The sequence below is a fragment of the Macaca thibetana genome, chromosome 13 (assembly GCF_024542745.1).
Source record: "Macaca thibetana thibetana isolate TM-01 chromosome 13, ASM2454274v1, whole genome shotgun sequence".
Classification (NCBI taxonomy): domain Eukaryota; kingdom Metazoa; phylum Chordata; class Mammalia; order Primates; family Cercopithecidae; genus Macaca; species Macaca thibetana.
This window is the reverse complement of record NC_065590.1, coordinates 89,572,787-89,591,333: the sequence shown is the minus strand read 5'-3', so window position 1 is coordinate 89,591,333 and position 18,547 is coordinate 89,572,787. Positions and strand designations below refer to the sequence as shown.

Here is an 18,547-nt window from a genome sequence, read left to right as displayed (position 1 = left end):
GAGAATGGCGTGAACCCGGGAGGCAGAGCTTGCAGTGAGCCGAGATCGAGCCACTGCACTCCAGACTTCACGACAGAACGAGACTCCGTCTCAAAAAAAAAAAAATGGCAAAGTTCTCCAGAGTAAAGACATAACAATTTTAAAAATTAGGTCGTTTTTACTCCCCTCCTAAGACTGAGTACTGAGTAAACAATATGAAATATGTCAGTGGTGAAGAATCATATGAAGGTAATACAGGCATACTTCAGAAATACTGCAGGTTCAGTTCCAGACTACCACAAAAAAAAGCGAATATTGCAATAAAGTGAGTCACACATATTTTTTGGTTTCCCACTGCATACAAAAGTTTTGTTTACACTATTGTTGATATTTTGACTTCCTCCCATGAATCATAAATGTTCTTAATGGTATCTAGAATGATGAGTCCTTTCCAGAAGTTTTTCAATTTACTTTGCTCAGATCTATTGAGGAATCACTATGTACAGTAGCTATGGTGTTACAAAATATATTTCTTAAATAAAAGACTTGAGAGGTAAAATTACTCCTTGATCTATGGGTTACAGAATGGATGTTAGTAGGCATGAAAACAACATTAATCTTCTTGTATATCATATCAGCTCTTGGGTGACCAGGTGCACTGTCAATGAGCAGTAACATTTTCAAAGAAATATTTCTGAGCTGTAAGACTCAATAGTGGGCTTAAAATATTCAGTAATCCATGATGCTATAAACAAATGTGCTCTCATCAGGCTTTGTTTTTCCATTTGTACAGCACATGCAAAGTAGATTGCACAATTCTTAAGGGTCCTAGGATTTTCAGAATGGTAAATAAACATTGGCTTAAAGTCATTAGCTTCATTTGCCTCTAATAAGAGATTTGGCCTGTCCTGTGAAGCCAGGCATTGACTTCTCCTTTCCAGCTATGAAAGTCCTAGATGGTATCTTCTAATACAAGGCTGTTTTGTCTGTGTTGAAAATCCATTGCTTAGTGTAGCCACTTTCATCAGTTATCTTAGTCAGATCTTCTGTATAATGTGCAGCTTCTACATCAGTGCTTGCTGTTTCACCTTGCACTTCTATATTACAAAGATGGCCTCTTTCCTTCAACCTCATGAACAAACCTCTGCTAGTGTCATACTCTTCTTCTGCAGCTCCCTCACCTCTCTCAGCCTTCATCGAATTGGACAGTTAGGGCATTGCTCTGGATTAGGTTTTGACTTAAGGGAATGTTACAGCTGCTTTGATCTTCTATCCAGACCATTGAAACTTTCTTCATATCAACAATAAGGCTGTCTAATTTTCTTATCATTAGTATGTTCACTGGAATAGCACTTTTAATTTCCTTCAAGAAATTTTCCTTTGCATTTACAACTTGGCTAACTGGCACAAGAGGCCTAGCTTTTGGCTTATCTTGGCTTTTGACATACCTTCCTCACTAAGCTTAATCATTTCTAGCTTTTGATTTAAAGTGACAGAAATCCTACTCTTCCTTTCACTTGGACACTCAGAGGTCACTGTAAGGCTATTAACTAGCCTAATTTCAATATTGTTGTGTCTCAGGGAATAGGGAGGCCCAAGGGGACAGAGAGAGATGAGGGAATGAATGGCCAGTCAGTGGAGCAGGAAAAACACACACAACATTTGTTAAGTTTGTTGTCTTATATGGGCACCGTTTGTGGCACCCGAAAACAATTTCAACAGTAACAAAGATTACTGATGACAGATCACTACAACAGATTAATAATAACGAAAAAGTCTGAAATATTGCAAAAATTAAACAAAATATGACACAGAGACATTAAGTGATCACACGCTGTTGGATAAATGGTGCTGACAGACTTGGTTGAAGCAGGCTTGCCCTGAACCTTCAATTTGTAAAAAATGCAACATTTGTGAAGTGCAATAAAGTGAACTGCAGTAAAATGAGGTATGCCTGTAAACTCTAAGACCAGTACTTTGCAAAAAACCTTTTAAATACAAATTTCTGAGTAATGATATAAAAATAAATCCTACTGCATCTGGAACAGATTTATGTAGTAATAGAGATTGGGTTTATTCTTCTGCCTGAAACTAAAAAATGAGACAAAATACATAAAACAAGCATTTTCAGACTCTGGCTATCTTCGGGCTCCACATTTAATTCTAGTTCTCTTGCCACTTCCACCACATCTGCAGTCACTTCCTCCACTGAATCCCTCAGACATCCAAGGGGGTTGCAATTAACTTCTTCCAACCCCCTAGAACAGGCAGTTCTAGTCAAATGATCTCTGAAAGATAGGAAACAAACACTGAACCCTACCAATGCCCCACATTGCTCTTCACCGAAAGAGGACAAGGGAGTAGAAACCAAAGTAGAGCTGTTGCTCTTGTTTGAGGAGCTGGAGCTGGGAGTCTGGGGAGGCAAAATAAACTTCAGAGGATCTACAAAGGGTTCTGTTCCAGTCTTGAGCTGAGTACTGGTCAGTGCACAGGTGTGAGGACATCATTTGAGGCTGGGAAAAGAAATATCCAAAGGAAATAGAAGTAATTCTGACAGCTCACACACGATCAGGAATAGTTCATGTTCTTACTGGCTACAGCGAAGACCTCGTGATTCACAAAGTATCGGTAGAGTACTCAGAATAGCACTGCCTCAGAGGTAGGAAAAAATTAGCCCGCAACCAAATGGCTGCTCTAATCTCATCTAACAAGGCTTAAAAGTAGCCTCAAAAGGGTATAAATGGGTCCTATTTAATTCAAGTCCTACTAATATGCCTGTAAAACTGAAAAAGGAATTTCAAAAACTAACCTATGGTTTCACTAAGGAATATAAGAGCTAGGTACTTTTTTTTTTTTTTTAATTTGTACAGGCTTAAGATGGTAGAATTTTTGGTGTAAAGACAGTTTTAAAAAGCATATTACTGAGGGAATTTGCCTGGAGAAAAACAGAGGCAAATGGAAGGACTAGGGCTGTCTTGGATTCATGTACATTAAAGGGCCGTTCCTCCCTATCAACTATCCTCTGTTTATTTCCGTCACTTGTTATCAGTTGGAGTCAATCTATCTCTATGAGTCTGTACATCTCTGGATATGCTAATATCCAGTTTCCCTAATTCTGTATTCATTTATACAACCAACGTATATTGGTATGTATCAGGTACGGTTATAGAAACTAGAGATACAGCAGTAAACAAAACAGAGTTTCTGCATTCATGGAGCTACGTCATTCTAGTAGATTACGGTAAATCAACTGAGGTATTACCTTTAAAGTTCCTACCACATGCTTGTATCCATTAAAAACATGCAATAGCCAAGGGTAAAATAGGCTATTTTAGAACCAATGAGTTCCCTTTCAAAGGACCTATTTAAGCATAAAGGACCTATTAAGCATAAAGAATATCTAACAGAGTGGAACAGTTGGATAAGCTCACTATAAAGAGTCCTGCAGATTCGGAATTGTCTGATTAAATTAGAGAATCCTAAGAACTGAATAACAAAGCAAGCATTAATAGTCTTTGCTATAACAAAATTATATAAATAATGTGAAAACAGAGAAACACAAAAATGTACAATACATAGTAATGTTTTCCAATGTACTTACCTTCTAAATTGTTGATATGTTTTGAATCTGTGGTCCATGATTTCTCCCAATAATTTAATAAACTTTTTTAAAGTCCTTACTTTATTATCTAGATCAAGATAGGTCTCTCTTGCTTCTTGGTACTGCCTATTATATAAACAAAATATTACGTAAGAAATATGCCACACGTAAAAAACGTAAGAGTAGAATCTGAAACAGATTTAACTGGGAAGAATAGGGAGGGGCAGAGAGTACTAAGGGGACCTAGCAGCAGTCAATTTCATAAATTTCCAGTGAAATTACACTCCCAGAATGAAAGGGTGGTATGGAATGAGAGAGTACTACCCGGACAGGGAAGGAACAAGGTCCAAGCCCTACAGGAGGCAGAGACAGTGTGTGAACAAGTACCCTGGTGGGGCCTAGAGGCAGCAGATCTTAGAGAATGCCAGCAAATACACACCTTCAAAAAGGGAAGGGGTCACACTGGAAGAAAGGTTTCCTTCAGTAACAGATGCCAATAAAAGAAAAAAAGAACTCAAGCCAGCATTAGAATCCACCCTCCCCTGTCCTAAACAAGGTAAGATCAAAGAGGCAGAGATGGCATGGCTACTCAAAGTGCTATTACAAAAGGCAACAGCCTATTACTGTGGCAAGCCTATAATTGAATTAGCATGAAAGGCAATGCTGGTCGAGGCTCCCACAGCTACCCTTCCCATTCTCCTTCAAATAACTGGTCCAGGAAAATTCAACTAATTAAAAAAATAAGTAACAAAAAACGCTGGCATAGCATCCAGATATTTATGGGGAAAATATGAAGAACAGCAAAAGACAAAGAAAACTTATTAGAACAGTGTTGCCACAAAGCAGATGAAAATTATAATTGAACATCATAAATTAAAACAAAAGAGGCCAGGTATATTGGCTCATGCCTATAATCCCAGCACTTTGGGAGGCCAAGGTGAGAGGATTGTTTGAGCCCAGGAATTAGAGACCAGCTTGGACAATATAACGAGACTCTATCTCTACAAATAATAAAATAAAAATTAGCCAGGTGTGGTGGCATGTGCCTGTGGTCTCACTCAGGAGGGTGAGGCACAGGATCACCTGAACCCAGAAGTTCAAGGCTGCAGTGAACCATGATTGTACCATTGCACTTCAGCCTGGGTGACAGAGCAAGAGCCTGTCTAAAAGAACAAAAACAAACAAACAAACACAAACATCAGACAAGTGCTCCCAGGAAGGAATACCTCAAAGCAGACAAAAGAACTGAAAGAACAGATAAACAAAAGGAGGTAATAATCAGACAGGAGGAGTAGGTAAAGCAAGAGAATCCACAGACAGGAAGGTAGGAGGGCTAGAACCTCCTCCTAAAAAGAACACACACAGATATGAAGACAAAATGAGAAGACGCATAGGAGAAAAGAGAAACGTGGAAAACACATAGATGGAAAAAAAACATAAATGAGAAAATCAAGCAAAATGAAAAAGAAAACAGACAAAAGGGTTAGACAAAATGATAACTAGAGAAGATATAGATATCCAACATTGTAACTAAAGGCCTCAAAAAAAACCAAAACAATGAAACAAAATATTTTAAAGTAAAATTCAACAAAATTTTTAAGAACTAAAAGACTTAAATCTAAATATTGAAAAAGCAATGTTTAACAATGAAAGAATCACTGAATTCTAACATTCTGGACAAGTTACAGGACATAATAGACAAGCACCAACATAAACAAGATGCTCAGGAGAAAAAGTATGAGCTAAGAATTTTATATTAGGCCAAACTACGCTTCAAACATAAAAGCTAAAGACAAATTCTTATCAACTTATAAAACATAGAAAATATTCATACATGCCATTCTCAAGCCAAAGAGAACAAACAACTTTTCAAATGGCTGCATCATCATGTGGAAAAAGACAAAACCTATTCCTCACACCATACATGAGAATAAACTCCAAAAAAAATCACAGATATCATGTAAAAAATGGACATACAGAAGTACTAAAAAATCATAGGTAATTAGAACATGTGGAAAAAGGAATAAGAAAAAAAATCGTAGGTGAATACCTCCATAACCTAGATGCAGAGAAAAGCATTTTAACTATGACCCAAAATCCAGATGTAATCAAAGAATGACAAATTGAACCAAATAAAAATAATCTTTTCATAGCAAAAATATATATGCAAATTCAAAAAAGAAATCAAGAGAAAAATTTGTAATATTTGGTTAATACTCCTAATACACACATATATGTTAAAAACTTAAACTTTGAGGGGAAAAACACTACAAAAAATAATTTTTAAAAAGAATAGATAATTCACAGGGTATAAAAATGATTCTTAAACATATGAAAAAATGTTAAGTTTTATTCATAATGATGGAATGTAATTAAAGTTACATTAATATACAATTTCTCAGCCATCAGACAGGCACAAATTAAAAAGTTTATACACTATACACTTTGTTGGCAAAGTTGGGGAAAAAGTATCCTCTCTCATACAGGTTGAGCATTCCTAATCCAAAAATTTGAAATTTGGCCAGGTATGGTATCTCACACCTGTAAGCACTTTGGGAGGCAAAGGCGGGAGGATCACTTGAGGTCGAGAGTTCGAGACCACCCTGGCCAACATAGTAAAACCCTGTCTCTACTAAAAATACAAAAATTAGCTGGGCATGGTGGCAGGTGCTGGTAATTCCAGCTTCTTGGGAGGTTGAGGCAGGAGAATTGCTTGAATCCAGGAGGCAGAGGTTGCAGTGAGCCAAGATCGTGCCACAGCACTCCACCATGGGCAACAGAGTGAGACTGCGTCCCAAAAAGCAAACCAAAAATCTGAAATTCAAAATACTTCAAAATCTGAAACATTTCGAGCACTGATAGGATGCCAAAAGTGAAAAATTCCACACCTGACCTCATGGGACAGGTTGTAGTCAAAATATGGGCACACAATACAGTTTATTTATTCAGTGTCCCCAAGGGAAAAGAGACCTTCCTAGCCCCCTTCAGCTGTGATATATCTTTTCTGTAACATGTATGACATACATACATGCTAGATATATATGTCAAATTTTTTACTAAGTACTTACGTGTGAATAAGTGTAAGAAAACGACTGCTTATATAAATTCAGAATCAGGAATGACAGTGATGTCAAACAACCACAGATTGTTTACATGGATGGCTAAGATAGTAACACTTTCACTTTCTATGATTCAATGTATACAAAGTTTGTTCCATGCACAAAATCATTTAAAAAATACATAAAATTACCTTCCGGCTATGTGTATAAGGTGTATATAAAACATAAATGAATTTTTGTGTTTAGATTTAGGTCCCATCTCCAAGATATCTCATCAATATGCCAATATTCCAAAATCCAAAATCCAAAATACTTCTGGTTCCAGGCATTTTGGATAAGGAATACTCAACCTGTACAATGCTGGCACAAATGCAAAAATGATACACACCCTATAGAGAAGGTTTGAAAATATCTAACAAAACCACTTATACATTTATGCTTCAAACTAGTAAAGTCACTTCTGGAAAATTACTGTGAAGATACAGATTTGAGCACTGATATGATGCCACAAGTGTATCCAATAACACACATACACACAAATGTGCGTGCATGTGCAAGATAAGTCATTGCAGCATTATCTGTAACTGCAAAATACTGGAAATAACCAAAATGCACACACACAGAATGATTGGATAAACTATGGTACAGATCAATGTGTGTGTGCAGACTCACAAAACAGAGTACAATGAAGCTGTAAAAAGAATGAGGAAGATCTCAATGAACTGATATAGAGTGATCTTCAGGTATATTGGTGAATGATAAAAGCAAGATGGTTGACTACCTTTTGTGAAAGAAAGTAGAGGAACCATGGGAAAAAGAAAACACATGAACCTGCTTACTTTCACAAACAAAAAAAAACCATGAAAGATAGAAAATAAAAAAGAACTGGTGCCTATAGTGAGTGGGCAGGAGAAATGGGGTGGAAAGGATGAAAGGTAGAACACGTCCCTGAATATACTTTTGTTTATGGCTTTGACTTGCGAAAACATGTTAATTTCTACATATTCCCCTTGAAGAGAAATTACATAAACAAGGATTAGAGAAATCTAAAATTGAATGCAAACAAAAACAAAAGCATTTCTAAATCAAGACAATAACCACAACAATAAAAACCTAATCCAAATAACTTTAGAACAGAGTAAATTTACTAAATAGTAGAGAAAAAATAATTACAAACACATCTTGAATGTTTTTCAATAATTTTCTTTTTGTAGATCTATATTGTGGAACTGAGTAAATATTAACGTTGTTGAGAGCCAGAGTTCCTCCCGTGGAGGAAAAAAAGATAGAAACAAGGAATAGGTTAAGGTTAAAAAGCCCTTTGTGGGATTGGACTGCCACTGGAGACACCAATACAAACTCACATTTTTAGTTCTGTTAACTGAAAGGTACTGGAAGAAATGCTACTCCAGCAAAAATCAGCACCCCTAAAATCCAAATTTTGTTTTTAGGTATCATTCCTTAAAAAAAGGAACCAGGGCTCTTTGGAGAAGTGACTGACTCCAAGGCTGGGTCAGGTGTAGAATGAGCTTGAAACATTTTGTTATGTCACAAAGTTTAAAAATGCTATTAAAAAAAACAACAACAAGGAAAGCATGTTAAGAAAATGCAAGAACCAGCTTGAAGAGCCTCCATTTGACCAAAGATGGAACAATTTAAATCTTAAAATAGGCCATGCAGTGGCTCATGCCTATAATCCCAGCACTTTGGGAGGCTGAGGCGGGAGGATCACATGAGCCCGGGAGGCAGAGGTTGCAGTGAGCCGAGATCCTACCACTGAACTCCGGCCTGGACAATAGAGTGAGACCCTGTCTCAAAAAAAGAAACTCTTAAAATAAACCTGGACTATAAATGACTACAGTTCATTGAGTAAAACAGAAGTCTGTAAAATTAAATTAAGAAGGAAACTGAATGCAAATAAAAACATTTCCAAATCAAGTCAATTAATAACTGTAACAGTAAAGAGAGAAAGAAAAACCTAATCCAAGTAACTTTAGAACACAGCAAATTTACTAAATACCAGAAAAAAAAAATTGTAAACACATCTTGCAGAGGGGATTTGGCAATAATTGCAAAGTCCATATTGCAAAGGCAAGTAAATAAATAAATAAATAGATAAATTGGAGATAACGTAGGCTCTTCCTTACAAGTGACTGATAAATATGAAGGATGCAATAGAATTGAAAAATCCTCATTTTGCAAGCAGTATAGTAAAGATTCGTTCAGGTAAGAATCATTAGCAGATGATAAATCTAGGGATGAAAATATGATAAAAAGCAGGATACTGGCAGGGTTGCAAAGTGTCTGTCTGCAGAATGTTTATTAGTTGCAAGGAAAAAACAGTAAGGTATATAATGGAAAAACCAATGAACACCTTTACTTTTGCTTTTGCTCAGGTTACTAAATTCACTGAATAAATTAACAATGAAAATCAGAAAGAACATCATAAAGCCACAATAACTAAAACAGTATGGTTTTTTAACAACTGCCTGTGGCCAGATGTGGTGGTCAAAATTAACATCATCAGTGAGAGAGACAGAGAGAGAGAGAGACAGAGAGAGAGAGAGAGAGAAATAGATAGATTATGTGCCTCTGGATGTGATATCCAGAAAAAGATACATCATTATTTCTGTGGCATCCTGGCCAAGAACACATATGAACCTAATTATGAGAAAAAATATCATATAAAACCAAAACAAAGAGCACTCTGTAAAAGAGTATGACAAATGAAATACACGACCCTAGACTGCATCTGATACCGTAGGAAAGACACGGAGAACTGTCAACATCGGAATTGGACTACAGGTATCAATGTTAAGTTTCCTGAACTTTATAATAGCATTGTGGTTATGTAAGATAATACTCTTATTCTTAGGGAATACATTGAAGTACTAAGAAGTAAAGGGTCATGATATATGAAACCTACTTTTGAATGGTACAGAAAAAAAAATTTAAAGAAATGTGAGTGCATGTATATGTGTGCATGTATACATGCTAAATATATATGACTTTTCAATAATGTTTGAAGTTTTATGATTTTTGATAGAGCTGTCCCTCAGTATCCACGAAGGAACTGGTTCCAGGGACCCCTGTGCAGATACCAAAATCCATGAATCCCTTTTATAAACGTCACAGTGTTTGCGTATAACCTATATACATCTTCCTGTATACTTTAAATTATCTCTAGAGATTACTTATAATACCTAAGACAATGTAAATGCTATGTAAATAGTTGTTTTACTGTATTCTGTATTTTTTTTTAATTTGTATTATTTTTTACTGTTGTATTCTTTTTTTGTTGTTTTTGAGATTTTTCCCCCAGTCTTTTCAATCTGTGGTTGGTTGAACCTATGGATATGGAACCAGTGGATACAGAGAGCCAACTGTATTTATAATAATGGATGCATGTCTATGGCAACTGGATCTAGGCAATTTCTCTGTTCAATACACTATTAATTCCAAATGGGAAAATCTACTAGGGTTAAAATTTTGTTTGAGCTCCAGTTGCTTCTTAAATCATTACTACAATTATTTTATTTTATAACTAATAGAAAGAGAAATGTAATATGTGAGTGACTAGCAGACTATGGAATTAAAAATTGATTTTCCACAGAAAAATAAATAACTTTTGCTCAGGTTACTAAATTCACTGAAAAATTAACAATGAAAATCAGAAAGAACATCATAAAGCCACAATCATTAAAACAGTATGGTTTTTTAACAACTGCCTGTGGCCAGGTGTGGTGGCTCATGCCTGTAATACCAGCACTTTGGAAGGCTGAGGCAGGTGGATCACCTGAGGTCAGGAGTTCGAGACCAGCCTGGTCAACATGGCGAAACTCCAGCTCTACTAAAAATAAAAAAAATTAGCTGCGCGTGGTGGTGCATGCCTGTAATCCCAGCTACCTGGGAGACTGAGGCAGGATAATCACTTGAACCCAGGAGGCAGCGGTTGTGGTGAGCCAAGATCGCACTACTGCACTCCAGTCTGGGTGACAGAGGAAGACTCCAATTCAAAAAATCAAACAAACAAACAAAACAAAAAAACAAAAAAAACCTACCTGTGAATATATAAATATCACAAAATTAATTTAATTTAAAAAATCTGCATAATGTACTGAAAAGAGAAAAAAGTACATGAAAAGGTTACAGAAAAATAAATATAAATAAATGAAAAGATGTTCAACTTCACTCAATATAAGAGAAATGTACATTAAAATTATAGTTAATTCTTTTTCTTGGGAAATCAGCAAAAAAAATCTAAGGACACACACTGTTTAGGCTGTAGGAAAACAGACACTCTAATACATTGCTAATGGGAATGCAAAATTAGTACAATCCCTAGAAAGGGAAATCTGACCATATGGAGCTTATACTATTAAAAAAAACAACCCTGAGTACATATAAAATAATGCACATTCAGTTACTGTGTTCCACCATTTGCAATAGCAAAAGATTAGATTAAAACTCAACTATCCATGAAAAGGAGATTATTAAATACAGTGAAATTTTAAAAGACACTGAGGAAATATCTATGTACTGATACAAGATCTTCAAGATATATCACTAAATCAAAACAGCAACTATTCACAATAGCCAAGATATGTGATCAACCCACATGTCCATTAATGAATGAAGAAAGAAAAACATGTATACATACACACACACATATGCACACACACACACTAGAATACTATTCAGCTATAAAAAAGAATGAGGCCAGGCATGGTGGCTCATGCCTATAATCTCAGCACTTTGGAAGTCTGACGCAGGCAGATCACCTGAGGTCAGCAGTTCAAGATCAGCCTGACCAATATGATGAAACCCGGTCTCCACTAAAAATACAAAAATGAGATAGGCGTGGTGGCATGTGCCTGTTTGTAATTCCAGCTACTTGCGAGGCTGAGACAGGAGAATCACTTGAACCCAGGAGGCGGAGGTTGCAGTGAGCCAAGATTATGCCATTGCACTCCAGCCTGAGCAAGAGGAGCAAAACTCCATCTCAAACAAACAAACAAAAGAATGAAATCCTGTCATTTACAGCAACATAGATGGAACTGGAGGTCACTTATTAAGTGAAATAAGCCAGGCACAGAAAAACAAATCTTGCATATTCTCACTCATACACATTGTATGTAGGTACCAAAATATCACACGTACCCCACTGGAGTATGTAATAGCAACAAAATTACCTGGTCAATTAAAATTTTGACAAAATATGTTGACATACCACCAAATGTTTTTCAGAAAGACATTAACGATAACTAATATACTATATTTCCTACATATTGTTTACGGATCATTTCTGTATCTTCAGAACAACCCCCATTGTGTGAATGAGAAAATTAAAGTTCAGAGAGAGAGGTAATTTGCCAAAGTCAGATAAGTAGGTGGTGGAAATGCAATTTAAATCTAGATAACTCTTTCTTCAGAACCTGTGCTCTAATTATCAAGAGCGTCCGTTTTTATCAGTAATATAAAAATTTCCATTTCATTGAACCTTACTGACCTAGAATATTAGCATTATTTTCATCCTATTCGATTTGATGTATTTGAAAAATGGCTTCTGTTTTGATTTCCATTTCTTTCATTACTTATGAAGTTGAACATTTTCATGTCTACATGAAACTTACAGATACACAAAAGCATTTACGTTAAAATGAAATTCCATAATGAGTTTTGTAATAGTTCAGAAGGAAAAAGGTTACTATTTATTGAAAATAACACACACATAAAGGACTACTTCAGCTATAAGTATTTGCTACAGTAACACTTCATTTAAATTTAAGACGTGTATATGTTTTTCATTTTTTGTCTTGATGATATGCATGAATAATATGGTAAAGCAGAAAAGCTACCAGCTACTTACCTCATTATTTCCTCTCGATCTCCATGACTAGCATGTTCTGCCTGTATCTTCTGCCTTAATCGATTAATTTCTTTGTCCAGAATTGATGCAGATTTTTCTACTTCTATACGCTCCGGGCAGATCTGTCTTGCTTGTGACATTTTCTCCTAAGAAAATAGATGTTTAAATATTTAAAACTCTTCTTTGATATAACAATTCATTATACTACATGTGCCAAAATATGCAAAGTAAAATTCTGAACTTACGTTTAAGAAATGTATTTTAATTACATTTAATATCAATGTTATTTATATTTATCTAGGTTTTATATTGAAGATAAAGTCCAGAGGAATGACCTCAAGAGGAAACTGCATTGCTGTGTGTAACTTTAAAAAGGTGCAAGATCTCCACAACTTCTTAGTGAAACAAATTTAATGTAGCAGTTCCGAAAAGCTTGCTACCCAGGGCACCCAGGTGAGATGTAGGTTTCCACGTCCTTTAGGGTGGACTCTGAGCACCAATGGTATTAAAAACACAAAGACCCTCATGGGGTAAAGAATACAAGGCACTTTTACACATAGTACTTATTTATATTCACAACTTTCTGTATTATTCTGAAACAAATGAGGAAAACAAATAAGAAAATGAATTACAGAGTTTAGATCATTTTCCTTAAGATATAAATGCAAAATTGGAATCCATCTGTTCTAGTTATGACAAGATAGCCTTCAATTTATTCTCCTCTAAACACTGGGCCACTCTAGTTGCCAACAGACACGTCTAGTAGGAGCTAAAATCTAGCCCAGCCCACAGCCCAACTACTCTCTGGAAGGGGTGCCTTTTCCGGACACACAATGGCTATCCGCTTGCCAAGGTGGGCATCTAAGGAGCTGTGTTAGCTGAAAGACAGTGCTACTTTCTAAAGCACTCAGAGGCATAATACAGGACTGCTGGAGTCTTGCCTATTTAAGTCCTCACACTTTGAGGGTCCCTAAGTCTCTTCTGTTGATTCACCCAAACACCTATTACTCTATATGAAACAAATTCAGACAACTTGTCTGTTTTTAGAAACATGACATTAGGGAAAACACACTTTAATAATCACGACTCAGGCTGAAAACAAAATAACTTGAAAAAAATGGTGAAAAACCTCTAGTTCTTTCTCTTTCATATCCAGTTCTCGTTTCTTTTTATTTAAGGTATCCAGGTGTTCTTTTTGTTTTTCTTCATAATGTCGTTTCCCTCGTTTTTGGTTATCTACTTCAGAATCAGCAAGATTTAATTCATCCTGTTTGAACAAAGCCAAAATAAAAGACTGTTTTAAAAAAATTTCCAGCATAGGTATAAAGATAATTAACAACTCAATAAAGTGGCTAGGATTATGCTGTTTGAAGAGGCAAGTGTTATTTTATCCATATGGGTCTGAATACAAGTGAAGAGTTTCCCAAATTAGGAAGTCACCTTAAATTCAAATTCTTATCTGAATTCCCCATATATTAAGGTACTTTCAGTTTTATTTTAATAAACCAGGCATTTTTTGGGGAATCCACATTAGCCTTTAAAAACTTAAAACAATGCAAGTGTTAGGTACTTACAGAGGACACCTGAAAAAGGATACCTCGTTTTAAAAAACGTGGGTCGGGGAAAAAGCAAGGATGTAAAAAAATTTAACTCTGATTTATTTAGTCATATCTGGTATAACTTCACAATTTTGAGCATAAAATACAGCTGGAAAGAAGCCATCCCAAGATCACTTTAAAAACAAACAGGAGTAGATATAAGGTAAAGACGCACACTGTAATGCACAGCCACCACTGGAAAAATAAAACAAAGGGTAGAGCTAAAAAACGGGGAGAAGAGATAAAGGAACACTCATAATTACTTGGTAATCTCAAAGGAAGGACACGAAGAGGGAAAGTATGAAGAACAACAAAAACAGGACAATTAAAAGCAAACAATAGCTATTACTTCATGATGAATATAGAATGCTTTCTTTCTAAGAACAAGAGCAAGGTAAGGACTTCTAGTTTCATGGCTTCTATTCAACAATGTACTAAAGGTCAAGAGTTGTTGGAAGTCCTGGCTAGTTCAATTAAAATAAAAGGAAATAGAAAGCATAAAAATCAGAAAAAAAAAAAGCATAATACTGTATTTATACAAAAACAGATGATGGTATATAAATTCCAAAAGAATTTTAAACTAATAAGTGAGTTTAGAAAGGTTACTGGATACAGGTCAATACAAAATTCAGTAATGTATCTATATACTAGGAATAACTGAAAAATGAATTAAAACATTTACTATATCATGAAAAACAGCCAACACATATCCAGAATAAAGAACTCTTACAACTCAAAAATAAAAGACCCATAACCCAACTGTAAAATGGGCAAAGATTTAAAGAGGCATTTCCCCAAAGATAAACAAATGGCCAATAAGCACATGAAAACTACCAACAGTATTAGCCATAAGGAAAATACAAATCAAAATCACAATGAGATACCACTTCTCACTCACTAGCATGGTTAAAATTAAAAAGGCAGAAAATAACCAGTGTTGATAAGGATGTGGAGAAACTGGGACATTCAAACACTGTTGGTGAGAACGTTAAATGATACAGTCACTTTGGAAAGTTTCAAAGTTCTTCAAAATGCAGTGTAAGCACACAGCTTAGTAATTCCATTCCCAGGTATCTGAGACAAATGACAATACATATCTCCCCAAAAACTTGTACATGAATGTTTGCAGCAGCAGCGCCCAAATGTCCATCAACTGATGAATGCATAAATAAAATGTGAACTTGACTAGGCAATAAAAAGTAAGAAGGTTCTGACACAGGCTACAACACGGATGAAACTTGAAAACATTATGCTAAGTTGAAGGAGCCAGTAAAAAAAGACCGCATATTATATGATTCTACTCATATGAAATATCTGGAATAGGCAAATCTATAGAGATAGAAAGTAGATTAGTCTTTGCCAGGGGATGGGGATAGGAGAGAATTGGGAGAGAATTGGGAGTGACTGTTAATCAGTACAGGTTTCTTTATTAGGTGATGAAAATGTTCTAAAACGGTGGAAATGGTTATACAAATCTGAATATATGAAAAATCATTGAACTATACACTTTAAATGGATAAATTTTACTGAACAATATATAAATAATGATTAGATCCTGTTGAGTTTTTCTATATCCTTGTTCACTTTTGGTATAGTTGTTCTATCAATTATTGAAGTTCTATAAGATTTTGGTAAGATTTTGCTTTCCATATGTTACAACTCTAATATTTGTTGCACACATATTTAGAATTGCTATGTATTTTTGGTGGACTGAACCTTTTGTCATTACATAATGTCCTTGTTTGTCTCCGGTAATTTTATTTTGAAGTCCACTTTATCTGATTTTAATATAGCTACTCCTGCTTTCCTTTGATTATTATTTGCAGGATATACCATTTTCCATCCTTTTACTTTCAACCTGCCTATATGGCTGTATTTGAAGTGAGCTATTTATAGAGACCATATAGTCATGTTTTAATCTACTCTGTCCATATCTGTCTTTCATTTATTTACACAGGTAAGTCTAAATTTAAGTCTGTCATTTTATTTTTTGTATTCTGTTTGTTGTTTATCTGTCTTCTCCTTCCTGCTTCATGTGTTTACTCCAACATACATTAAGGATTCCATCTCAACTTATCTGTAGTATGTTTTAGTGCACCTCCTTGTATAGCTTTTTTAGAAGCTGCTGTAGGTATTATATTATATACACCAAACATCACAGTCTACTGGCATAATTATTTTACCAGTTTGAGAAGCATAGAAATCTTACCTCCCTTTTGTATCCCTTTTCTTTTCCCCATTTTAAATATGAGTCTTAAATACCTTCTCCTCTACATACATTTAGAATTATCTCAGATATTATAATTTTTGCTAGCCTTCTAAACATAATTTTTAAAACTCAAGAAGTCTATTGCATTTTTTCCTATTTTTATCTCATTTTTTTTTCCTTCCTGATGTTCCAAGATTCCCTCTTTTATTTTTCCTAACAAATTCTCTAAGTTTGCCTTTATCTGAGAATACCTTGATTTTTTCCTTTATTGCTTGGAAATATATTTGGTGGACACAGGGTTGACAGGTCATTTCGCACTCGAAAAATACGCCACTTCCATCTGGCCTCCATGGTTTCTTATGAGAAATATGCTGTTATTCAAAAATCCTTTTCTATATAAGGTTTTCTCTTGCTATCTGTAAGATCTTTTCTTTAATTTCCACAAGTTTCACTATAATGTGTCTTATTGCAGATTACTTTGGGTTTATCTTGTTTTTGGTTTACTTACATTCTTTAATCTGTAAGTTTATGCTTTTTGCCAAATTTGGGAAGTGTTTAGCCATTATTTTTTTAAGTACTTCTTCAGTCATGCCCTCTTTTCCCTCACTTTCTAAGACTCCAACAATACAAATGTCAGCTATTCTGTTATAGTTTCACAGGTCCCTAAGATGTTGTTTGTTTGTTTCAGTCTATTTGTTTTTCTTCAGTTTATTTTTTCTCTGTTGATCAGATTTACGAGGAATAATAAGGGAATATTATGAAAAACTTCATGGCCAACTTTGTCTCAAAAATACGAGCTAAAAATAAAGTCAATTGAATTCAGCCTGGAACATAATGAGATAGCTGACAAACAAGAGATGAGTAGTACTTTATTTCAAGTTGGCTTTTATAGCAACTAATCTTTGAGTTATTGAAGCAAAGCTGGGACAACAGAACAAGCAAGCACAGAGACATTCTACATGTACAAGACGTCTCTACTCCTGGTTCTGATTTTTAAAATCATAAAGAGGTTAAAAAAAAAAAAAAAAAGCTATAATCCTCTAGGAGAAATGGAAATTTGGTGATTTATTCTCCTAAAGGCATGAACAGAAGTGTTTAATACTAATTGATCTAATGATGAAAGTTTGGTTCCCACCATTCTTTATATTCGATTTTTATGCTACTATATTTACATTTAACCAGAAATTATTTTAGGCCAATACCCAATAAGTACACTGTGGATATAAAACTAAACCATAAAATACATACATAACAATATCAAAAATATATACCTTAAGTGGGTCAGCTAGCTCTGATAGTTGATTAATTTTTAATTTAATTGCATCATACTTATTTTCTGCTTCTATTTTCAGACTTTTAAGATGCTCCATATTTTCTTTTTGTTGCTCCATATGTTTCTCAACCATTTTCATTTTGCTTTTATTTTCCTGAGCTTCATCTTCCTGATAAAATTTAAACAGCATATAGGGTTAATTAAAACACTTTAAGCTTTCAAATAGAAGAAACATATAAATAATTCTGAGAGGAGAAACTATAGGCTATATGCAAATCACATCAAATACAAATAGAAAGAACACTAGAGTATTTTTATACTCTTAATGGTAAACTAGGAAGTAGAGGAAAACAAGCTGAATATTTAGGAGACAATATTCTGCTTAAGATCATAATCAAAAAGAGTAACTTTCATTCTATCTATTCATTTTTTCCAAACTATACTATATCTTGTGCCAGAGAATATGTTAGATGCTAAGTAAACAAAGATGAATAAGATATCATCCGTATGTTTAAGAAATTTAGTTGGCCAGGTGCAGTGGCTCATGCCTGTAATCCCAGCACTTTGGGAGGTCGACACGGGTGGATCATCTAAGGTCAGGAGTTTGAGACCAGCCTGACCAACATGGTGAAAGCCCGTCTTTACTAAATACAAAAAATTAGCTGGGCATGGTAGCACATGCCTGTGTAATCCCAGCTACTTGGGAGGCTGAGGCAGGAGAATTGCTTGAACCTGGGAGGCAGAGGTTACAGTGAGCCAAGATTGCACCACTGCACTCCAACCTGGGCAACAAGAGTGATACTCCATCTCAAAAAAATAATAATAATAAAAATGAAATTTAGTCTATCAATAAAAGGAATTAAAGCAGAAAAATAAAAAGCAGAAAGTGAAAAACAAGACTACTAGTAAAAAATGAAGAGAAATTCTAATCAGAGTAAAACTTTACCAGCACTGAGACT

At 35.1% G+C, this 18,547-nt stretch overlaps 1 protein-coding gene across 7 annotated transcripts in view; it reads right to left on the bottom strand.

Annotated features, from left to right (window-relative positions):
- Window positions 1-18,547, bottom strand: part of SMC6 (structural maintenance of chromosomes 6) — an 88,239-nt gene that overhangs the window by 16,749 nt on the left and 52,943 nt on the right. For all 7 annotated transcript variants that reach the window (XM_050754266.1, XM_050754267.1, XM_050754265.1 and 4 more), the window contains 4 exons: window positions 17,587-17,757; window positions 13,638-13,775; window positions 12,509-12,654; window positions 3,581-3,706 (listed from right to left, as the gene is read on the bottom strand). In XM_050754266.1, coding sequence (XP_050610223.1) covers window positions 3,581-3,706; window positions 12,509-12,654; window positions 13,638-13,775; window positions 17,587-17,757 — 581 coding nt within the window. The remainder of the gene's footprint in view (window positions 1-3,580; window positions 3,707-12,508; window positions 12,655-13,637; window positions 13,776-17,586; window positions 17,758-18,547) is intronic.